Source organism: Sinohyriopsis cumingii, chromosome 14, assembly GCF_028554795.1.
Source record: "Sinohyriopsis cumingii isolate HCF-2022 chromosome 14, ASM2855479v2, whole genome shotgun sequence".
In the NCBI taxonomy this organism is placed as follows: domain Eukaryota; kingdom Metazoa; phylum Mollusca; class Bivalvia; order Unionida; family Unionidae; genus Sinohyriopsis; species Sinohyriopsis cumingii.
In genome coordinates, this window is record NC_142974.1 from 3,128,109 (window position 1) to 3,149,518 (window position 21,410).

Consider the following 21,410-nt stretch of genomic DNA (forward strand, 5'->3'; position numbering starts at 1 on the left):
GATTTCATGACCACCACCACCATATCACATGCTAAGGCTGTTCAAGTGAATTAAATACAATGTGGGAATAAAAAGTATTTCAATTAATATTTTGCTTTTTAAAAGTCAATAAGTAAAATAGTATCTGAGTATTCTTTTCAACTGTACCGAGTTTTTCACATTCACAATTTAGATATATATCGTCATGTGAGAGAGAGAGAGAGTGTTTCAGTGACTACAACCCTCAGCCTTTTAGTAAAGTGAGTAATGTGTTTTGCATTACATAACAGATGTACAAACTTAATGAGATAAACTTAATGACATCAACGCTGTTTTATTCATCTTTATGGCTCTTGTCGGAGTGCAAGACAGAATAAAGGATGTTGGAAATATAAAGCAGGTGCTTGGAAAACCCCTGATAATCAACAGAAGAAAGTAAACACACTTTTTTTTGGATAAATTTATTAAACAGATATGAAAAGAACTATATACATGTACTATTTTCTGCTGAGAATATGGTTTGTTAGCTACTCCAGTCGACTTGTGAGCCATATTAAGAACCTTGCTGATGTACACTGCCTGCAAGCCAGGGTTGCTGACAGTGCAAGGTGATAACGAAATAAATCCAAGATAAAGACAGTTCTCTAGAAGTCAAGGTAGATGTTTAGGCTTTGCATGTATATGAAAGTATGTGCATTAAATTGATGTACACCCTTCAAAACTTTTGCCATCGTTTTTGTTGACAGACGCCATAGTTTTCCGCACATGAGCAGCATGAATAAGGATCTGCCTCGGAATAATAATAACCAATAGTAATAGCCAAATAGTCCTAGTAATAGTCCTAGTAATAGCCAAATAGTCCTAGTAATTTCTACAATGCATTAAAACTATTTTTCGGGAAATATCAAACTCATTGTAATACATTCCCGATTAAATCTGAAAAGAATTGTGTGTTCCTTAAAAAACGAAATTCAGGAGTTCTTGAATAAAAAAGTGATTCCAAAAAATGATTTTTGAAATGGCCGATAATATCAAGAAGGCATAACGACAAAGGCATGACGATCCGTGATTTGTGTTTGTTGGGTGATGACAACTGTTGATAACAAAACTGTTCCATACAAAAATACATGCTGATCTCACATCCTATTCATTACAATGTTAGCTGATTATCAATTCTTTAGCTTCAACAGCTGAGGTTTTGCATTGATTTTATAAAATAAAAATGAAAATGAAACGGTATTTCTTCGAAGACATGGTTTAGTCCATCCGTCACATAAGTCTACTGAACATTTTGTGCAATAAGCTTCGAATCGTACTCGTAATGTGCAAAAACTTCAAAATCGTACTCAAAATAGGCAATAAACATTAAAATCGTACTATAAATGTACAAAACAATTTCAAAATCGTACTCGAAATGTGCTAATACATGCGTTTCTTCACAATAAATTTGAGAAACTATTAAGTTGAATCAAGTTTTGCCAATAGAAGGACATGCCCGTTTAAAAACATACAAAGAAAGTAAAGCAAAGCGATATGTAGTCACGTGATACACCAGAAGCAATACTGCTTAAGGCAGTGGTAAATTAGTACAGTCTGAAATCACGATATTTTTGGCGTTGATAATGGCTGCCTTGGAATATGTATGTTCCAAATACCTGTGCGAGAGGTTCCAAAGACTGTACGAGATGTTCCAAAGACCTGTACGAGATTTTCAGTCCGAAAGCTTTTTTGCATTCTTAGTTGCATCATTTTAATTTTGTTGACGCTTCTTGGTCAGACTCTTATGTAGAAATTTTGAATGTCATAAAAAATTGCACGTTTGTTTCTTTGTTGAAAATAACTGTACTTCGTTAAAAAAGCCTCAAAAGAAAATTTTCTATATCGTTTATATTTCCTAGAAAACGGACAATCTTGTATGCTCGGGTCGTTCTCTTGAAAGTATTTCCAGAGTTCGTGTGGTTCAGAGTCGTTATCCGAATCCTGAAATATAAAGTGACCGATACTAAAATAATATAAAAGAATTATAATTCTCGTATGATGAAAAAGTTTGTGTTGTAGTAGTACTGCTTCTAATACTCTATCGTCGTCATCAGATTTCTTTCTGTCTTTCTTTTTCTTCTTTTATTATCTTATCAACGGTCATCCAGTCAAATTTGTAAACGTGCATTGAATTTAGATTATTTATTAGGTGTGAAACGATTTACCGATGTATCGATGATTTTTCCATTTTAATATACAAGAAGATGCTGAAGAGGCGTAAGCAATATGAAAGTTACTTTTAACCTTCCAGGGCCATGGCTAATTATAAGTCGTATGCTTCTTTATTCTTTGCATATATTTTTATATTGTGTATTGTGATACGTATCGATACGTCCGGGCGCGGAAGGAAAAGACTGCTGTGAACTTAGATTGATCAGCTCAGTTCTAGCTTCTATAACGTATCATGAAATATTTGTCGTTGTTGTTGTTGTTGTAGGGTTTAACGCCATTTTTCAGCACACGATAGGCTATACATGGCGGCCAGTATTAATGGTGGATGAAGAGACCGGGAATTCCCGGGAAGAACGACCGACCCACGAGAAGCTACTGGCAAGCTTTCTCACATACCCACACTGGCCGAATCTGAGACTCAAACCCACGCAGACAGAGGTGAGATGGCAGTGATCCATAACGGAGAGCGCTTTAGACAAATGAAATATTTATTTACAGAGAGAGAGAGAGAGAGAGAGAGAGAGAGAGAGCGATTGGTCTTGATAGAACTTTCAAAATCTCCACCCCAAAATCTCCACTAAATTCATGAATTCATCAAAACGGGAATTTCATTATTCGAATGCAGAATCAAGATCCGATCTCTTTCACACACATTTTACTTTAAATATAACTAAAGAATATCACACAGAAATGATCAATACATGGGATACCGCTCCGGTGGTCTAGTGGTTAGAGCGTCCGCCTTGGAAAGCGGGCGATCGTGGTTTCGATCCCCGGCCGAGTCATACCAAAGACTTACTAAAATGGTACTAACAGCTACCTGACTTGGCGCTCAGCATTAAGAGGTTAGTGTTAGGACTGGACGGGCTGGTGTCAGGATAATGTGACTGGGTGGGACATCATGCTACGTGTCTGCAGTACGATGCCCCAGTGCTAGACATCACTATAAACTGCCACAATGCAGACATCGTAGCGATATGACTGAAAAATTGTTAAAGCTACGTTAAAAATCATAATCACACACACACGCAATACACAGGATGTGTAATGTTTGGTTTTCACTTTCAAATAAAGTGCATAGAGAAAATCTGTAAAGGTGAAAGGAATTCCAGACATGAAAAGAAATCCACTAATTGAATATACCGTCAGATAATCAAGAGCCACTAATTGAATATACTGTCAGACACCAAACCCCACTAATTGAATATACCGTCAGACATCAAAATCCGCAGATTTAGTCATCAGAGAGAGAGACAGACAGACAGACAGAGACTTACGTGTAATGAATAATCTGCAGGATCTTAGTTATTCGTAAGAAGACTCTGGACTATGTTGAGGAGTTCTGTATCAGAAATGCGGCTTCTTGCTGGAGCATTTTCTTGGATTGACTTTTTCCCAACTGAACTAGTATCGCTCACTCCAATTGCGCTTCTGAATTCTTCGACAAGAGTTTTCAGCTGACCCAATTTTTCTTTTGCTTTCACTTTTCTTTGCTCATCTTTATCTTCAAGCTCTTTGAATTTACGGTCATCGATCTGGAACTGTGCCCGAAATGCTTCGACGAGTGTGCTCAGTTTGTCGAGAGCGTCTTTAATTTTTCTGATTACCTCATCCAAACCTTCAAAACTTTGATCCCTTCCTTTCTCTGCTTGTCCCTCCGAAGGACTCGGTCTACTGCCTTCTTGAGGTTTTTTTCCTTCCCCTTCTCCGCCATTTACAATGGAACCACCCTGTTCTTGAGGTGCCTCCTCCACAGTTACAGTAGGGCCCGAACCTTCTTCCGCATTTTCGGGTGCGACACTCTCCTCTGGTTTCGCGGGTGGGACAGCTCCGTTTGGTTCTGTAGGTTTCTCATTTTCGTCTGCATGGGGAACCTTTTCACCAGCACCATTTGAGCCGTCTGCAGTGTTATCTTCACCACCTACATTATTGTTGTTTTCGTTATTTGGCTTGCCTTGTTCATTCTCGCTCGGTCGATTTTCTTGTTCCCCATTCTGATGTCCATCGTCCTTTTGATCAAGAAGACTACCAAACACATTCTTGCCAGTTGTCTTTTCACCCGGGTTTTCATTCTGACCACCAGCACCCTCTGACCCATCTTTCTTTTCAAGAAACTTTTCCAGAGCAATCAACTCCTTCATTAACTCTGGGGATGGTTTTGCATGGACAACATATAGAAAAACACCAGAGAGAAAACACAAGAGGAGAACTGTCGTTTGAACCTTCATCTTGACTCGATCCCACCGCTACGTTACTAAAGAAATAAAGCGCACAGGTGCGAATGTGTTTAAATAGCTTGACAGCCTACCCAGAAACCAGGTTTTACTTTGATCTCAAATATACTGTTTGTTCACATAGAGCTTTATAATATACCTTTTCTACATTTGTGTTGTAACATGAAAATGGTATAGGTATGAAATATATGTATCTAGCTATATATCTGTTCTATATATTCATAGTGGCGCAATATGTCCAAAAAATAAACATTGTTAAAATATGGTTAAAAAAGTTATCATTTCAAAACAACAGCGTTGACAATTGTAGGTTGGAAACTCTGTAAGGTTGAAAAGAGGCATAGGTAAGTAGGTAGGTAGGTATGTAGGTAGGTAGGTTGAAGTCATTTTGTTTCACTACATTTGCAGCCGATGTCAGGGATTTACGTGAATGTGATTGGCTACAAATTAATTTTCACATCCAGTCGGTATCAGGGATTACAAATAACCACTATACCTTATATTGACCTATAAAAGCATTATCTCTGAAGAAAATATAAAGATTAGTTCACGTTTTATGAATTTTTATATTCTTCTTATTAGGAATCTAAAGATTTCCAGATTTAAAACTTAATTATGCAGAGTGTCATACGCATCTAAGAAAGTACACATTTAGCAAAACACTTTTTTATTTTATCCCAAGCGTTGCAAACAGGTACATATCAGGAATGAAACCAACAAATAATTTGATCGCGAATTTAATCTCATACACAGGTCGGTTTTCATGAATTTCTAAGCCAACGCAAATGTTTATTTCATTGCATCTACTTTACTACGTCTTTAAATCTTGACGTGAAATGGCCACCCATTCTGGCGGGCGCATTTGGTATGTGACAAACTATTACCATCACAGGGGCCCCGAGTGGCCGAGTGGTCTAAAGCGCTCTCCGTTACGGATCACTGCCATCTCACCTCTGTCAGCGTCGGTTCGAGTCTCGAATCCAGCCAATGTGGGTATGTGAGAAAGCTTGCCAGTAGCTTCTCGTGGGTCGGTGGTTCTTCCCGGGGTTTTCCTCCACCATTAATACTGGCCGCCATGTATCCTGTGCTGAAAAATCGTGTTAAACCCCACAACAACAACTACCATCCCCTCCTCATAAGTTCAATGCAAAAATATAACAGTGAAAACATTTTGTAAGAGGACAGTTATGCTACTAATTATAGATATCTCGGCTGGATCATGATCATTGGAGCGAGTACGGTTTTCGAAATTTCGATTTCAGTCACAATGTGCCCGTATAAATGGGACCGCTGATTGCTATCCCGCTGTGTAGGTGGCGAATTTATTCCATTCAACTACTCCGGACGAAATGGTAGATAGGAATGAGATATCAAGTCTTAGCTTACGTCAAGATGATAAGTGGCAAAATAAAATATGTGCCAAAGAGAAATTTATATTTTACTTTCATAGATCGAAGAGAAGTAAAATTCTGCTTGATTGAATAATTTCAAACAATTACACATTATTGCATTCATAAATATGCGCAGTAATGCATTCATAAATACACACACATACCAGCACACCGATAGCAAGTTAGAATCTTAATCAAAGCTTACAAAGCGTTTTTCACCAGCGCGCGCGCGCGCGTGTGTGTGTGTGTGTGTGATCAGACGTATATTTTACTTCATACCTATAGCGTTAAACACAAAACTGTACCCTACATTTTTTCCGGAGAACACAAAAATCAAACCCTCTCCTCAAATGATATCCCCTCCCACCCGTTAATGTTGACCACTTCTTTATTACAGGGAATGTTTCTGACCGATACATCGTCAATGAAACTTTGGCAAGCAACAACAGTAGTGAGACGAGACTCTAAAACCACAACGATTTTTACTTTTAAAAATCATGAATACACAAATTGTTGAAAAAATGAACATTATCATCGATTTCATGATTTGACACGCGTTATGACAAATAGAAAAGAAATATCGAATGCATTCATTTCTCATTTACTTCCACCCATACCCAACCCCTACCCTAACCCTAACCCCTAGTCTCAATGATAATCAACAACTATTTCGGCTTTGGATACAATGTTAGTCTAACCGAGTATAAAACCTCTCGTAATGGCGTTTAAACTTTTTGTGGATTTGTTTGTTTATGTTTTATGATTATTTTTTTATGTCGCAAATATGTTAAAAACTGTATGTATGTTGTGTTGTAATTGGTTGGATTTTTCGACAAGTCATCCATAGGTAAATATATACCCGGGAGAAACGGCTAGACACTTTGTTAATGTGTGCTTAATTGACCGGTTTTAAATTGTACATTATTGACTATATCAAACTGAGGAAATGCCAGCTAATTGTCTTTCCAAGCACATACAGAGACATTAGATCCAGGCTGTTATACCAGTAAAGAAAAGATAAAATTATCATGGCATAAAGCGTTGAATGTTGAGTAAAATTATCATGGCATAGTGTTGAATGTTGAGTAAAATTATCATGGCATAGTGCTGAATGTTGAGGCATAGTGTTGAATGTTGAGTAAAATTATTATGGCATAGTGTTGAATGTTGAGTAAAATTATCATGGCATAAAGCGTTGAATGTTGAGTAAAATTATCATGGCATAGTGTTGAATGTTGAGGCATAGTGTTGAATGTTGAGTAAAATTATTATGGCATAGTGTTGAATGTTGAGGCATAGTGTTGAATGTTGAGTAAAATTATGATGGCATGGTGTTGAATGTTGAGTAAAATTATTATGGCATAGTGTTGAATGTTGAGTAAAATTATCATGGCATAAAGCGTTGAATGTTGAGTAAAATTATCATGGCATAAAGCGTTGAATGTAGAGTAAAATTATCATGGCATAGTGTTGAATGTTGAGGCATAGTGTTGAATGTTGAGTAAAATTATTATGGCATAGTGTTGAATGTAGAATGTTGAGTAAAATTATCATGGCATAAAGCAATGAATGTTGAGTAAAATTATCATGGGATAAAGCGTTAAATGTAGAGTAAAATTATCATGGCATAGTGTTGAATGTTGAGTAAAATTATCATGGCATAGTGTTGAATGTTGAGGCATAGTGTTGAATGTTGAGTAAAATTATTATGGCATTGTGTTGAATGTTGAGTAAAATTATCATGGCATAGTGTTGAATGTTGAGTAAAATTATCATGGCATAGTGTTGAATGTTGAGTAAAATTATTATGGCATAGTGTTGAATGTTGAGTAAAATTATGATGGCATAGTGTTGAATGTTGAGTAAAATTATTATGGCATAGTGTTGAATGTTGAGTAAAATTATTATGGCATAGTGTTGAATGTTGAGTAAAATTATCATGGCATAGTGTTGAATGTTGAGTAAAATTATGATGGCATAGTGTTGAATGTTGAGTAAAATTATTATGGCATAGTGTTGAATGTTGAATGTTGAGTAAAATTATCATGGCATAAAGCGTTGAATGTAGAGTAAAATTATCATGGCATAGTGTTGAATGTTGAGTAAAATTATCATGGCATAGTGTTGAATGTTGAGTAAAATTATCATGGCATAGTGTTGAATGTTGAGTAAAATTATTATGGCATAGTGTTGAATGTTGAGTAAAATTATCATAGCATAGTGTTGAATGTTGAATGTTGAGTAAAAATTTCATGGCATAGTGTTGAATGTTGAGGCATAGTGTTGAATGTTGAGGCATAGTGTTGAATGTTGAGTAAAATTATTATGGCATAGTGTTGAATGTTGATTTTTTAAAATTGTATTTTGTAAACATTATTAATACGTTGCTTAACTATTCTTTATGTGAATGGGTTTACTATCAGAATCATTATTAATAGCAGTAATATATTTATTTGGATCTGAGTCTAGATTATTGGAATTCTACAATTTACCTGATGTACATAACATTTTCCAGGTTACATATTACAATTTTAGTAAGAGACTTTCTTTTAATAATTAATGTTTTATTTTGTAAACATTTAGAAGTTTCTAGAAGGTTATCTTCATTAGGTAATGCTTTTTTTATAAAAAAAATGTTACTTGTGACATGAAGTCAAGTCAAGGACTATATAATTATGTCACTGGAAAGATACTTAAGATCTGTATTATTCTTGTGTTAAGTAATTCCTTTCGATTGGAATTTATTTCTTCTAATTGTTCGATTCAAGTTAATTTTCTGTGGAAATTCACTCATTAAAAACTAATAATATTCTTGGATAGAGACATTCACTGGGATTTATAGTTTCTTCAAACCTAGAATTATATTACTGTGTTTCAACTAAACACTGTTGATACATCGACACAATACAATATATATGGAGAGAGAGAGAAAGAGAGAGAGATAGATAAATAGATAGAGAGAGAGAGATAGAGAGAGACAGAGAGAGATAGAGACAGAGAGAGACAGAGAGAGACAGAGAGATAGAGACAGAGAGAGACAGAGAGAGAGACAGAGAGACAGAGAGAGAGATATATTTAGAGAGAGAGAGAGATAGAGAGAGAGACAGAGACAGAGAGAGAGACAGAGAGAGAGAGAAAGATTTGAAGCTTCCGCCTTTTGTAACACAATACAGAATTGTATTCAAATAGAACGTTTGTAAAGAGGATTTATGCCAGACTGCCTTAGGACTTGATGGAAAGTAGATCTATGCTTACTATAATTGTGCCTTGGAAGTAAGAGGACGGTTATCCAAGTGACGAGTCAACAAATATATTAGAGTAGATTTGTAAGCATCTATAGTATAATCATATCAGTGTAACACGACATAAATAAATGAAGGCGTTTTATGCCGTTCACGTCCAAGCAAGAATAATTTTTGACACGACGTTTTCCGAGTATAGGCATGCCAAAGTTTTCTTTAAGAAACCAATTGCGACCAGTCACACACACACACATCCATCCATCCATCCACCCACCCACCGACCCATCCATCCATCCATCCATCCATACATACATACATGTATGAGTTTATCAGGGCTGGGGCATGGGGGGATTTACAAGTGATACACTTAACTCTGGTCACATATGATTAGAGCTGGGAGGGATATGCGAGTGGTTTTGTATCGTCAGGCATTTCGCTTAAAACGGGAAGTAGAGTGACGCATGCTCTTTTTCTTGTAAAGGTCATGGCTATTTTAATTTTACATAGTTAACCAATGTCTGGACGCAAATTTTGAGTTTAATCTGTGACTTCATTCATTACTGTTTTGGGAAGACAAATAAATTGTCACTATAACACGTAGTCTGCCTCCATTTTCTTGTGCTAGTGAATGAACATAAACATAAACAAGAAACTTAAAACTTCATTCGACGACAATAAATAAACCTGTAAGTTTCGAAGAAAATGTCCCGCAGACAGAAAAATAGAAGGACTCACTCATAAAAGCATAGATAGATAGATAGATAGATAGATAGATGTCGTAGTAGGACGTTTTTTGTATAATATACAAGTAATATACAAGTAAATTTTCGAAACGATAAACATGTCACCAATGTATTTTTTTAAAAACCATTACCGCTAATAACAACATGTAATAGAAGCTTAACTTTTTCACCCGGGGCCTTAATACAAATTTCCATAAATTTACAGTGTCAACTGAATAGTGTACCTGTGTAAAATTTATTTGCAGTTTATACGCTGTGGGTAATTGGAAAAGCACTAATGTCTTTGTGTTTATTCTGGCGTTTATAAGTCATTCAATATATGGGGGTGATCAATGAAACGATGATGAATATGTACGCCAATATATTTCAGGTTTTATGAATTTTAATTTAAATCAATGTATGCAATGTCAATGTCACCTTGAGAGAAGCTTCGATTTGCATAAACGCCTACAAAAAATGTCCATAAATATACATAGTGTGTGTGTCCATATGTGCGTGCGTTTGTAGGTATTGGTGTGTGTGTTTAATCTGATAAATTTTTATTATATTGTTTCGACCTCCTATTCCCATGCTTGGGTGACACAGTGATATCATCTGTCATCAAATTATTATGAAAGAATATGGTAAACCAAATTATTCATTCCTGTTTTTAATTTCAGTCTTTTAGTTATATTCAGATATAATTTGAGAGGAATTAATTATTTAAATTGTTAATTGGAATTATACATTGCTCACTGACATTTTGGATTTAATCACTACTTTTGGATTATTATGAATTCATTCAAATACATTCTGGATTATATGATTGTGATAAATCAAGACTGTTGGTACATAAACACATTCAAGGCGATTGGTATATCATCACATTCAATTTTGGAATTCATTCGGAACATTGTATACTATCGGACTTGTGTGATAGAACATTTAGGATTATTTGGGCTCTAATTCACAAAACAGAAAGTCACTGTTAAATTTTCACTTTGTAAGTTAGAGAAGCGTATTATTTGTTAATTGTAACAAACTTGCTGCCTTCGCTTCTTTCTGTTACTTAGTTTAAAACATAGAGTCTTAATATTACGTAATGTAAACAATTTCCAACTGACCTTATAATAACTCGTTTCTTCTTTCGGCCATTCGAGAATGAGTTGCATCACATATCTGGGACTCGTCAAAGTACCGACCTCAAAGGCAAATTATATAACCGGGACACTTATGTTCCCAGACTGGGGTAGAATGATATTTCAAAATTCTTCTTTCTTGACTAAGAACAAACTGTTGTTCACTTAATCAACATTCATTTACAAAGAATACAATCGGATTACCTCCTTATAGATGTAGATCTGTACAAAACATCAGAAAAGCGCAACAAGCTGTTTCATTCCGTCAGACCATGTGGTAAATTAACTTAAGTACCTTCTTTTATGGTGATACAACGCTTACGTATGAAGTAAACCTTCGTCTTTTCCATGCCGTTTATAAATTTCTTGAGACCGCTCCGGTGGCCTAGTGGTAAAAGCGTCCGCCTCGGAAGAGGGAGGTTGTCGGTTCAAACCTCGGCTGAGTCATACCAAAGACTTACAAAAATGGTAGTAACAGCTGCCTCACTAGACGCTCAGCATTAAGAGGTTAGTGTTAGGACTGGGTCTGGTGTCAGGATAATGTGACTAGGTGGGACATCATGCTACATGTCTGCGGCATGATGTCCCAGTGCTAGACATCACTATAAACTGCCACACTGCAGACATCGTAGCGATATGACTGAAAATGTTTTAAAGCTACGTTAAAAATCCTAATCACAGACACACACACACAGATTTCTTGAAAATCAAAAGGATTTAAGAAAGCGCATGTGCACCAACGGTTCATGAACAGCTGCAAACAGCCATCGCCTCCTCAACGATATGCTCTCAAAGCACTGTTTACTTTTAACCCCGCTTTATTATTCCTTATTATTTATTTATTTATTTATTTGTTTTTGCTCCCATCCCTCTCATTTCCTCCTATTTCTTAACTTTCTACGCAATGTTTGACACAGTTTGATAAGAACTTCTTCATCTGAAGTCCTTTCTGCCTCTTCGTTCGTTTTCATGCTTTATGTAACTTGTCTAAATTCTAATGTTTTACAATTACATAATTTGTGTCATTAAAACTTAACTTCACTATATATTGTTTTCTTTATTTAATTTATACTGTGTGATTGATCTTCATTAATAATTGAGGGCTGGAACTAGGCCTACCTGACTAATACAAATACAAAACTGTTGCTATTATTGGGTATAGCTGGATGCTATATGACATTTTGTTTCATTATTTCCATAACTGCCGAACCCCTGACAAATATAATTGGTCTACCTGCAAAACGTCAGGTGGCCTTTACCAAGTTAAAAGGCAATGCAAGTTAAAAGGAAATACTTAAGAGTGCGCCAGTTCGTCCAGATCCTAAGTTTAGATAATTCATTTAAATGTTTGTTGATGCAAGTGATGCTAGGGTTGGAGCAGTTTGTTGTTGTATGGTTTAACGCCATTTTTCGGTACATGATACATGGCGGCTAGTATAACTATTGGAGGAAGCTTTCTCACATACCCACGTTAGCCATGCCCGAGACTCGAACACTCAGATTCCTTGTATATCATTGTTGTTGTTGTTGTTGTTGTAGGGTTTAACGCCATTTTTCAGCACAAGATAGGCTATACATGGCGGCCAGTGTAATTGGTGGAGGAAGAACCCTGGAAAACCCCGGGAAAAACCACCGACCCACGAGAAGCTACTGGCAGGCTTTCTCACGTACCAACGTTAGCCGAGGCTGAGACGCGAACTCACAAAGACAGAGTTGAGATGGCAGTGATCCGTAATGGTGAACACTTTAGACAACTCGGCCACTCAGGGACCCGTATATCATTGTAATTCCCCTGCAATTTACATGGCGTACCTGACATAGTACATGTTATATATTATAATTTTAGTCACATACTTTCTAACTAAAACTAACCTTTTCATTTTGTAAACACGAAGACATTTCTCGAAGGTTACTTTCCATTAGTTAATGGGTCTTCAGAAAAAAATGACCTTTTGACCTGAGTTCAAGGGGAAGACTATATAATCTTGTCACTGGAAGGATTATTCATTCATTCAATAAACGTTATTATTGTTGTGGATTGGATAATAGTAATAAAAAGGCTGGACGATCATAATAATGGGTTAGATAATGGTAATAAAAGGGCTGGATGATCATAATAATGGGTTAGATAACAGTACTAAAAGGGCTGGATGATCATAATAATGGGTTAGATAATGGTAATAAAAGGGCTGGATGATCATAATAATGGGTTAGATAATGGTAATAAAATGGCTGGATGATCATAACAAAGGGTTAGATAATGATAATAAAAGGGCTTGATGATCATAATAATGGGTTAGGTAATAGTAAAATAAAAGGAGAGGATGATCATAATAAAGGGTTAGATAATGGTAATAAAAGGGCTGGATGATTATAATAATGGGTTAGATAATGCTAAAATAAAACGACAGGACGATAATAATAATGGGATAGATAATGATAAAATAAAAGGACAGGATGATCATAATAATGGGTTAGATAATGGTAATAAAAGGGCTGGATGATCATAATAATGGGTTAGATAACGGTAAAATAAAAGGACAGGATGATCATAATAATGGATTAGATAATGGTAATAAAAGGGCTGGATGATTATAATAATGGGTTAGATAATGGTAAAATAAAAGGACAGGATGATCATAATAATGGGTTAGATAATGATAAAATAAAAGGACAGGATGATCAAAAAATGGGTTAGATAATGGTAATAAAAGGGCTGGATGATCATAATAATGGGTTAGATAATGGTAATAAAAGGGCTAGATGACCATAATAAAGGGTCAGATAATGGTAAAATAAAAGGACAGGATGATCATAATAAAGGGTTAGATAATTGTAAAATAGAGGGACAGGACGATCATAATAAAGGGTTAGACAATGGTAATAAAAGAGCTGGATGATCATAATAATGGGTTAGATAATGGTAAAATAAAAAGAGAGGATGATAATAATAAAGGGTTAGATGATGGTAATAAAAGGGCTGGATGATCATAATAATGGGTTAGATAAAGGTAATAAAAGGGCTGGATGATCATAACAAAGGGTCAGATAATGATAATAAAAGGGCTTGATGATCATAATAATAGGTTAGGTAATGGTAAAATAAAAGGAGAGGATGATCATAATAAAGGGTTAGATAAAGGTAATAAAAGGGCTTGATGATCATAATAATGGGTTAGATAATGGTAATAAAAGGGCTGGATGATCATGATAATGGGTTAGATAATGGCAAAATAAAAGGAGAGGATGATCATAATAAAGGGTTAGATAATGGTAATAAAAGGGCTGGATGATCATAATAAAGGGTTAGATAATGGTAATAAAAGGGCTAGATGATCATAATAATGGGTTAGATAATACGAAAATAAAAGTGCTGGATGATCATAATACTGGGTTAGATAATGGTAAAATAAAAGGACAGGATGATCATAATAAAGGGTAAGATAATTGTAAAATAAAGGGACAGGATGATCATAATAAAGGGTTAGATAATGGTAATAAAAGGGCTGGATGATCATAATAATGGGTTAGATAATGGTAATAAAAGAGCTGGATGATCATAATAAAGCGTTAGATAATGATAATAAAAGGGCTTGATGATCATAATAATGGGTTAGATAATGGTAATAAAAGGGCTGGATGATCATACTAATGGGTTAGATAATTGTAAAATAAAGGGACAGGATGATCATAATAAAGGGTTAGATAATAGTAATAAAAGGGCTGGATGATCATAATAATGGGTTAGATAATGGTAACAAAAGGGCTGGATGATTATAATAATGGGTTAGATAATGGAAAAATAAAAGGACAGGATGATCATAATAAAGGGTTAGATAATGGTAATAAAAGGGCTGGATGATCATAATAATGGGTTAGATAATGGTAAAATAAAAGGAGAGGATGATCATAATAATGGGTTAGATAATGGTAAAATAAAAGTACAGGATGATCATAATAAAGGGTTAGATAATGGTAATAAAAGGGCTGGATGATCATAATAATGGGTTAGATAATAGTAAAATAAAAGGACAGGATGATCATAATAAAGGGTTAGATAATGGTAATAAAAGGGCTGGATGATCATAATAATGGGTTAGATAATGGTAATAAAAGGGCTAGATGATCATAACAAAGGGTTAGATAATGATAATAAAAGGGCTTGATGATCATAATAATGCGTTAGGTAATGGTAAAATAAAAGGAGAGGATGATCATAATAAAGGGTTAGAAAATGGTAATAAAAGGGCTGGATGATCATAATAATGGGTTAGATAATGCTAAAATAAAAGAACAGGACGATAATAATAATGGGTTAGATAATGATAAAATAAAAGGACAGGATGATCATAATAATGGATTAGATTATGGTAATAAAAGGGCTGGATGATCATAATAGTGGGTTAGATGACAGTAAAATAAAAGGACAGGATGATCATAATAATGGATTAGATAATGGTAATAAAAGGGCTGGATGATTATAATAATGGGTTAGATAATGGTAAAATAAAAGGACAGGATGATCATAATAATAGGTTAGATAATGATAAAATAAAAGGACAGGATGATCAAAAAATGGGTTAGATAATGGTAATAAAAGGGATGGATGATCATAATAATGGGTTAGATAAGGGTAATAAAAGGGCTGGATGACCATAATAAAGGGTTAGAAAATGGGAATAAAAGGGCTAGATGATCATGATAATGGGTTAGATAATGGTAAAATAAAAGGAGAGGATGATCATAATAAAGGGTTAGATAATGGTAATAAAAGGGCTAGATGATCATAATAATGGGTTAGATAATAGTAAAATAAAAGGGCTGGATGATCGTAATAATGGGTTAGATAATGGTAAAATAAAAGGACAGGATGATCATAATAAAGGGTTAGATAATTGTAAAATAGAGGGACAGGATGATCATAATAAAGGGTTAGACAATGGTAATAAAAGGGCTGGATGATCATAATAATGGGTTTGATAATGGTAAAATAAAAGGAGAGGATGATCATAATAAAGGGTTAGACAATGGTAATAAAAGGGCTGGATGATCATAATAATGGGTTAGATAATGGTAATAAAAGGGCTGGATGATCATAACAAAGGTTTAGATAATGATAATAAAAGGGCTTGATGATCATAATAATGGGATAGGTAATGGTAAAATAAAAGGAGAGGATGATCATAATAAAGGGTTAGATAATGGTAATAAAAGGGCTTGATGATCATAATAATGGGTTAGATAATGGTAATAAAAGGGCTGGATGATCATGATAATGGGTTAGATAATGGCAAAATAAAAGGAGAGGATGATCATAATAAAGGGTTAGATAATGGTAATAAAAGGGCTGCATGATCATAATAAAGGGTTAGATAATGGTAATAAAAGGGCTAGATGATCATAATAATGGGTTAGATAATACGAAAATAAAAGGGCTGGATGATCATAATAATGGGTTAGATAATGGTAAAATAAAAGGACAGGATGATCATAATAAAGGGTAAGATAATTGTAAAATAAAGGGACAGGATGATCATAATAAAGGGTTAGATAATGGTAACAAAAGGGCCCGATGATCATAATAATGGGTTAGACAATGGTAATAAAAGAGCTGGATGATCATAATAAAGCGTTAGATAATGATAATAAAAGGGCTTGATGATCATAATAATGGGTTAGAAAATTGCAAAATAAAGGGACAGGATGATCATAATAAAGGGTTAGATAATAGTAATAAAAGGGCTGGATGATCATAATAATGGGTTAGATAATGATAACAAAAGGGCTGGATGATTATAATAATGGGTTAGAAAATGGAAAAATAAAAGGACAGGATGATCATAATAAAGGCTTAGGTAATGGTAATAAAAGGGCTGGATGATCATAATAAAGGGTTAGATAATGGTAATAAAAGGGCTGGATGATCATAATAATGGGTTAGATAATGGTAAAATAAAAGGAGAGGATGATCATAATAATGGGTTAGATAATGGTAAAATAAAAGTACAGGATGATCATAATAAAGGGTTAGATAATGGTAATAAAAGGGCTGGATGATCATAATAATGGGTTAGATAATGGTAATAAAAGGGCTGGATGATCATAATAATGGGTTAGATAATAGTAAAATAAAAGGAGAGGATGATCATAATAAAGGGTTAGATAATGGTAATAAAAGAACTGGATGATCATAATAATGGGTTAGACAATGGTAAAATAAAAGGACAGGATGATCATAAGAAGGGTTAGATAATGGTAATAAAAGGGCTGGATCATCATAATAAAGGGTTAGATAATGGTAATAAAAGGGCTGGATGATCATAATAATGGGTTAGATAATGGTAATATAAAAGGACAAGATGATCATAATAAAGGGTTCGATAATAGTAATAAAATGGCTGGATGATAATAATAATGGGTTAGATAATGGTAATAAAAGGGCTGGATGATCATGATAATGGGTTGGATAATGGTAAAAAAAAAGGACAGAATGATCATAATAAAGGGTTAGATAATGGTAACAAAAGGGCTGGATGATGATAATAAAGGGTCTGATAATGATAATAAAAGGACTGGATGATCATAATAATGGGTTAGACAATGGTAAAATAAAAGGACAGGATGATCATACTAAAGGGTTCGATAATGGCAATAAAAAACAGGATGATCATAATAATGGGTTAGATAATGGTAAAATAAAAGGACAGGATGATCATAATAAAGGGTTGGATAATGGTAATAAAAGGGCTGGATGATCATAATAATGGGTTAGATAATGGTAATAAAAGGGCTGGATGATCATAATAATGGGTTAGATAATGGTAAAATAAAAAGAGAGGATGATCATAATAAAGGGTTAGATAATGTTAATAAAAGGGCTGGATCATCATAATAATGGGTTAGATAATGGTAATAAAAGGGCTAGATGATCATAATAAAGGGTTAGATAATGGTAAAATAAAAGGACAGGATGATCATAATGAAGGGTTAGATAATGGTAATAAAAGGGCTGAATGATCATAATATAGGGTTAGATAATGGTAATAAAAGGGCTGGATGATCATAAAAATGGGTTAGATAATGGTAAGATAAAAGGACAAGATGATCATAATAAAGGGTTAGACAATGGTAAAATAAAAGGACAGGATGATCATAATAAAGGGTTAGATAATGGTAAAATAAAAGGACAGGATGATCATAAGAAAGGGTTAGATAATAGTAATAAAGGGGCTGGATGATCATGATAATGGGTTAGATAATTTTAATAAAAGGTCTGGATGATCATAATAATGGATTAGATAATGGTAAAATAAATGGACAGGATGATCATAATAAATGGTTAGATAATGGTAATAAAAGGGCTGGATGATCATGATAATGGGTTAGATAATGATAATAAAAGGGCTGGATGATCATAATAATGGGATAGATAATGGTAAAATAAAAGGACAAGATTATCATAGGAAAGGGTTAGATAATAGTAATAAAAGGGCTGGATGATCATGATAATGGGTTAGATAATGATAATAAAAGGGCTGGATGATCATAATAATGGGATAGATAATGGTAAAATAAAAGGACAAGATTATCATAGGAAAGGGTTAGATAATAGTAATAAAAGGGCTGGATGATCATGATAATGGGTTAGATAATGATAATAAAAGGGCTGGATGATCATAATAATGGGTTAGATAATGGCAAAATAAAAGGACAGGATGATCATAATAATGGATTAGATAATGGTAAAATAAAAGGACAAGATGATCATAATAAAGAGTGAGATAATGGTAATAAAAGAACTGGATGATCATAATAATGGGTTAGATAATAGTAAAATAAAAGGACAGGATGATCATAATAAAGGGTTAGATAATAGTAATAAAAGGGCTGGATGATCATAATAATGGGTTAGATAACAGTACTAAAAGGGCTGGATGATCATAATAATGGGTTAGATAATGTTAAAATAAAAGGACAAGATGATCATAATAAAGGGTCAGATAATAGTAATAAAAGGGCTCGATGATCATAATAATGGGGTATATAATGGTAAAATAAAAGGACAGGATGATCATAATAAAGGGTTAGATAATCGTAATAAAAGGGCTGGATGATCATAATAAAGGGTTAGATAATAGTAATAAAAAGGCTGGACGATCATAATAATGGGTTAGATAATGGTAATAAAAGGGCTGGATGATCATAATAATGGGTTAGATAACAGTACTAAAAGGGCTGGATGATCATAATAGTGGGTTAGATAATGGTAAAATAAAAGGACAAGATGATCATAATAAAGAGTGAGATAATGGTAATAAAAGAACTGGATGATCATAATAATGGGTTAGATAATAGTAAAATAAAAGGACAGGATGATCATAATAAAGGGTTAGATAATAGTAATAAAAGGGCTGGATGATCATAATAATGGGTTAGATAATGGTAATAAAAGGGCTGGATGATCATAATAATGGGGTAGATAATGGTAAAATAAAAGGACAAGATGATCATAGGAAAGGGTTAGATAATAGTAATAAAAGGGCTGGATGATCATAATAATGGGTTAGATAATGGTAATAAAAGGGCTGGATGATCATAATAATGGGTTAGATAATGGTAAAATAAAAGGACAAGATGATCATAGGAAAGGGTTAGATAATAGTAATAAAAGGGCTGGATGATCATAATAATGGGTTAGATAATGGCAAAATAAAAGGAGAGGATGATCATAATAAAGGGTTAGATAATAGTGATAAATGGGCTGGATGATCATAATAATGGGTTAGATAATGGTAATACAAGGGCTGGATGATCATAATAATGGGTTCGATAATGATAATAAAAGAAGTGGATGATCATAATAAAGGGTTAGATAATAGTAATATAAGGGCTGGATGATCATAATAATGGGTTAGATAATGGTAATAAAAGGGCTAGATGATCATAATAAAGGGTTAGATAATGGTAAAATAAAAGGACAGGATGATCATAATAATGGGTTAGATAATGGTAATAAAAGGGCTGGATGATCATAATAATGGGTTAGATAATGGCAATAAAAGGACAGGATGATCATAATAAAGGTATAGATAATAATAGTAAAAGGGCTGGATGATTATAATAAAGGGTTGAATAAAGTGCATAATGAACATCTTGGAAGTGAATAACTTTTTGGATTTCACAATATTTTAAATTTTCTGTTTTGCTGATGCCAAAAATAGACGTTCTTTTTATATATGAAAGTTGTATTGAATCAAATTTATTGGGCTTGTTGGATGCATTTAATGCCGATGTTAGACTGCAGACAATAGCATTTCCGTATGGGATGTGCTTAATGACGATGTTAGACTACAGACAATAGCATTTCCGTATGGAATGTACTTAATGCCGATGTTAGACTGCAGACAATAGCATTTCCGTATGGGATGCAATTAATGCCGATGCTACGCTACAAACAATAGCATTTCCGTATGGGATGTGCTTAATGACGATGTTACACTACAGACAATAGCATTTCCGTATGGGATGCAATTAATGCCGATGCTACGCTACAAACAATAGCATTTCCGTATGGGATGTGCTTAATGACGATGTTACACTACAGACAATAGCATTTCCGTATGGGATGTACTTAATGCCGAAGTTAGACTGCAGACAATAGCATTTCCGTATGGAATGTACTTAATGCCGATGTTAGACTGCAGACAATAGCATTTCCGTATGGGATGTACTTAATGCCGAAGTTAGACTGCAGACAATAGCATTTCCGTATGGGATGCAATTAATGCCGATGCTACGCTACAAACAATAGCATTTCCGTATGGGATGTACTTAATGACGATGTTACACTACAGACAATAGCATTTCCGTATGGGATACAATTAATGCCGATGCTACACTACAAACAATAGCATTTCCGTAACGGATGTACTTAATGCCGATGCTGCACTACAGACAATAGCAAGAATGTATGGATGGGACTATTCTTCACTGACACCTCGTCTTGGAATGCATTCAAAGATCTGTAGAAGATTCTTTAATCTCTTGATGTGACTCTTCTGCCGACAATTTTAAAGTCATAATAGTTTGCATACATGTTTATTTCTTGGAAATAAGAATAATGTCATAATAGCTTGTATGCATTTTTTTTCTTGGAAATAAGGACAAAGTCATAATAGTTTGCATACGAGTTTATTTCTTGGCTTATAAGGATAAAGTCATAATTGTTTGCATACATGTTTATTTTTTGGAAATAAGAATAATGTCATAATAGCTTGTATGCATTTTTTCTTCTTCTTGGAAATAAGGGTAAAGTCATAATAGTTTGCATACATGTTTATTTCTTGGATGATAAGGATAAAGTCAAAATAGTTTGTATACTTGTTTTTTTCTTCTTGGAAATAAGGATAAAGTCATAATAGTTTGTATACATGTTTATTTCTTGGAAATAAGGATAAAGTCATAATAGTTCGTATACATGTTTATTTCTTGG

At 34.3% G+C, this 21,410-nt stretch overlaps 1 protein-coding gene across 1 annotated transcript; it reads right to left on the bottom strand.

Moving 5' to 3' along the window:
• Positions 1 to 288: 288 nt before the first annotated feature.
• LOC149783105 (uncharacterized) lies at positions 289 to 4,458 on the bottom strand. The gene is made up of 2 exons (XM_089931322.1): positions 3,468 to 4,458; positions 289 to 1,959 (listed from the first exon to the last, which is right to left on the bottom strand). Exon 1 carries the CDS (start codon positions 4,416 to 4,418, stop codon positions 3,492 to 3,494), a length of 927 nt encoding a protein of 308 aa, XP_089787448.1. The 5' UTR covers positions 4,419 to 4,458; the 3' UTR covers positions 289 to 1,959; positions 3,468 to 3,491.
• Between the last annotated feature and the right edge of the window lie 16,952 nt (positions 4,459 to 21,410).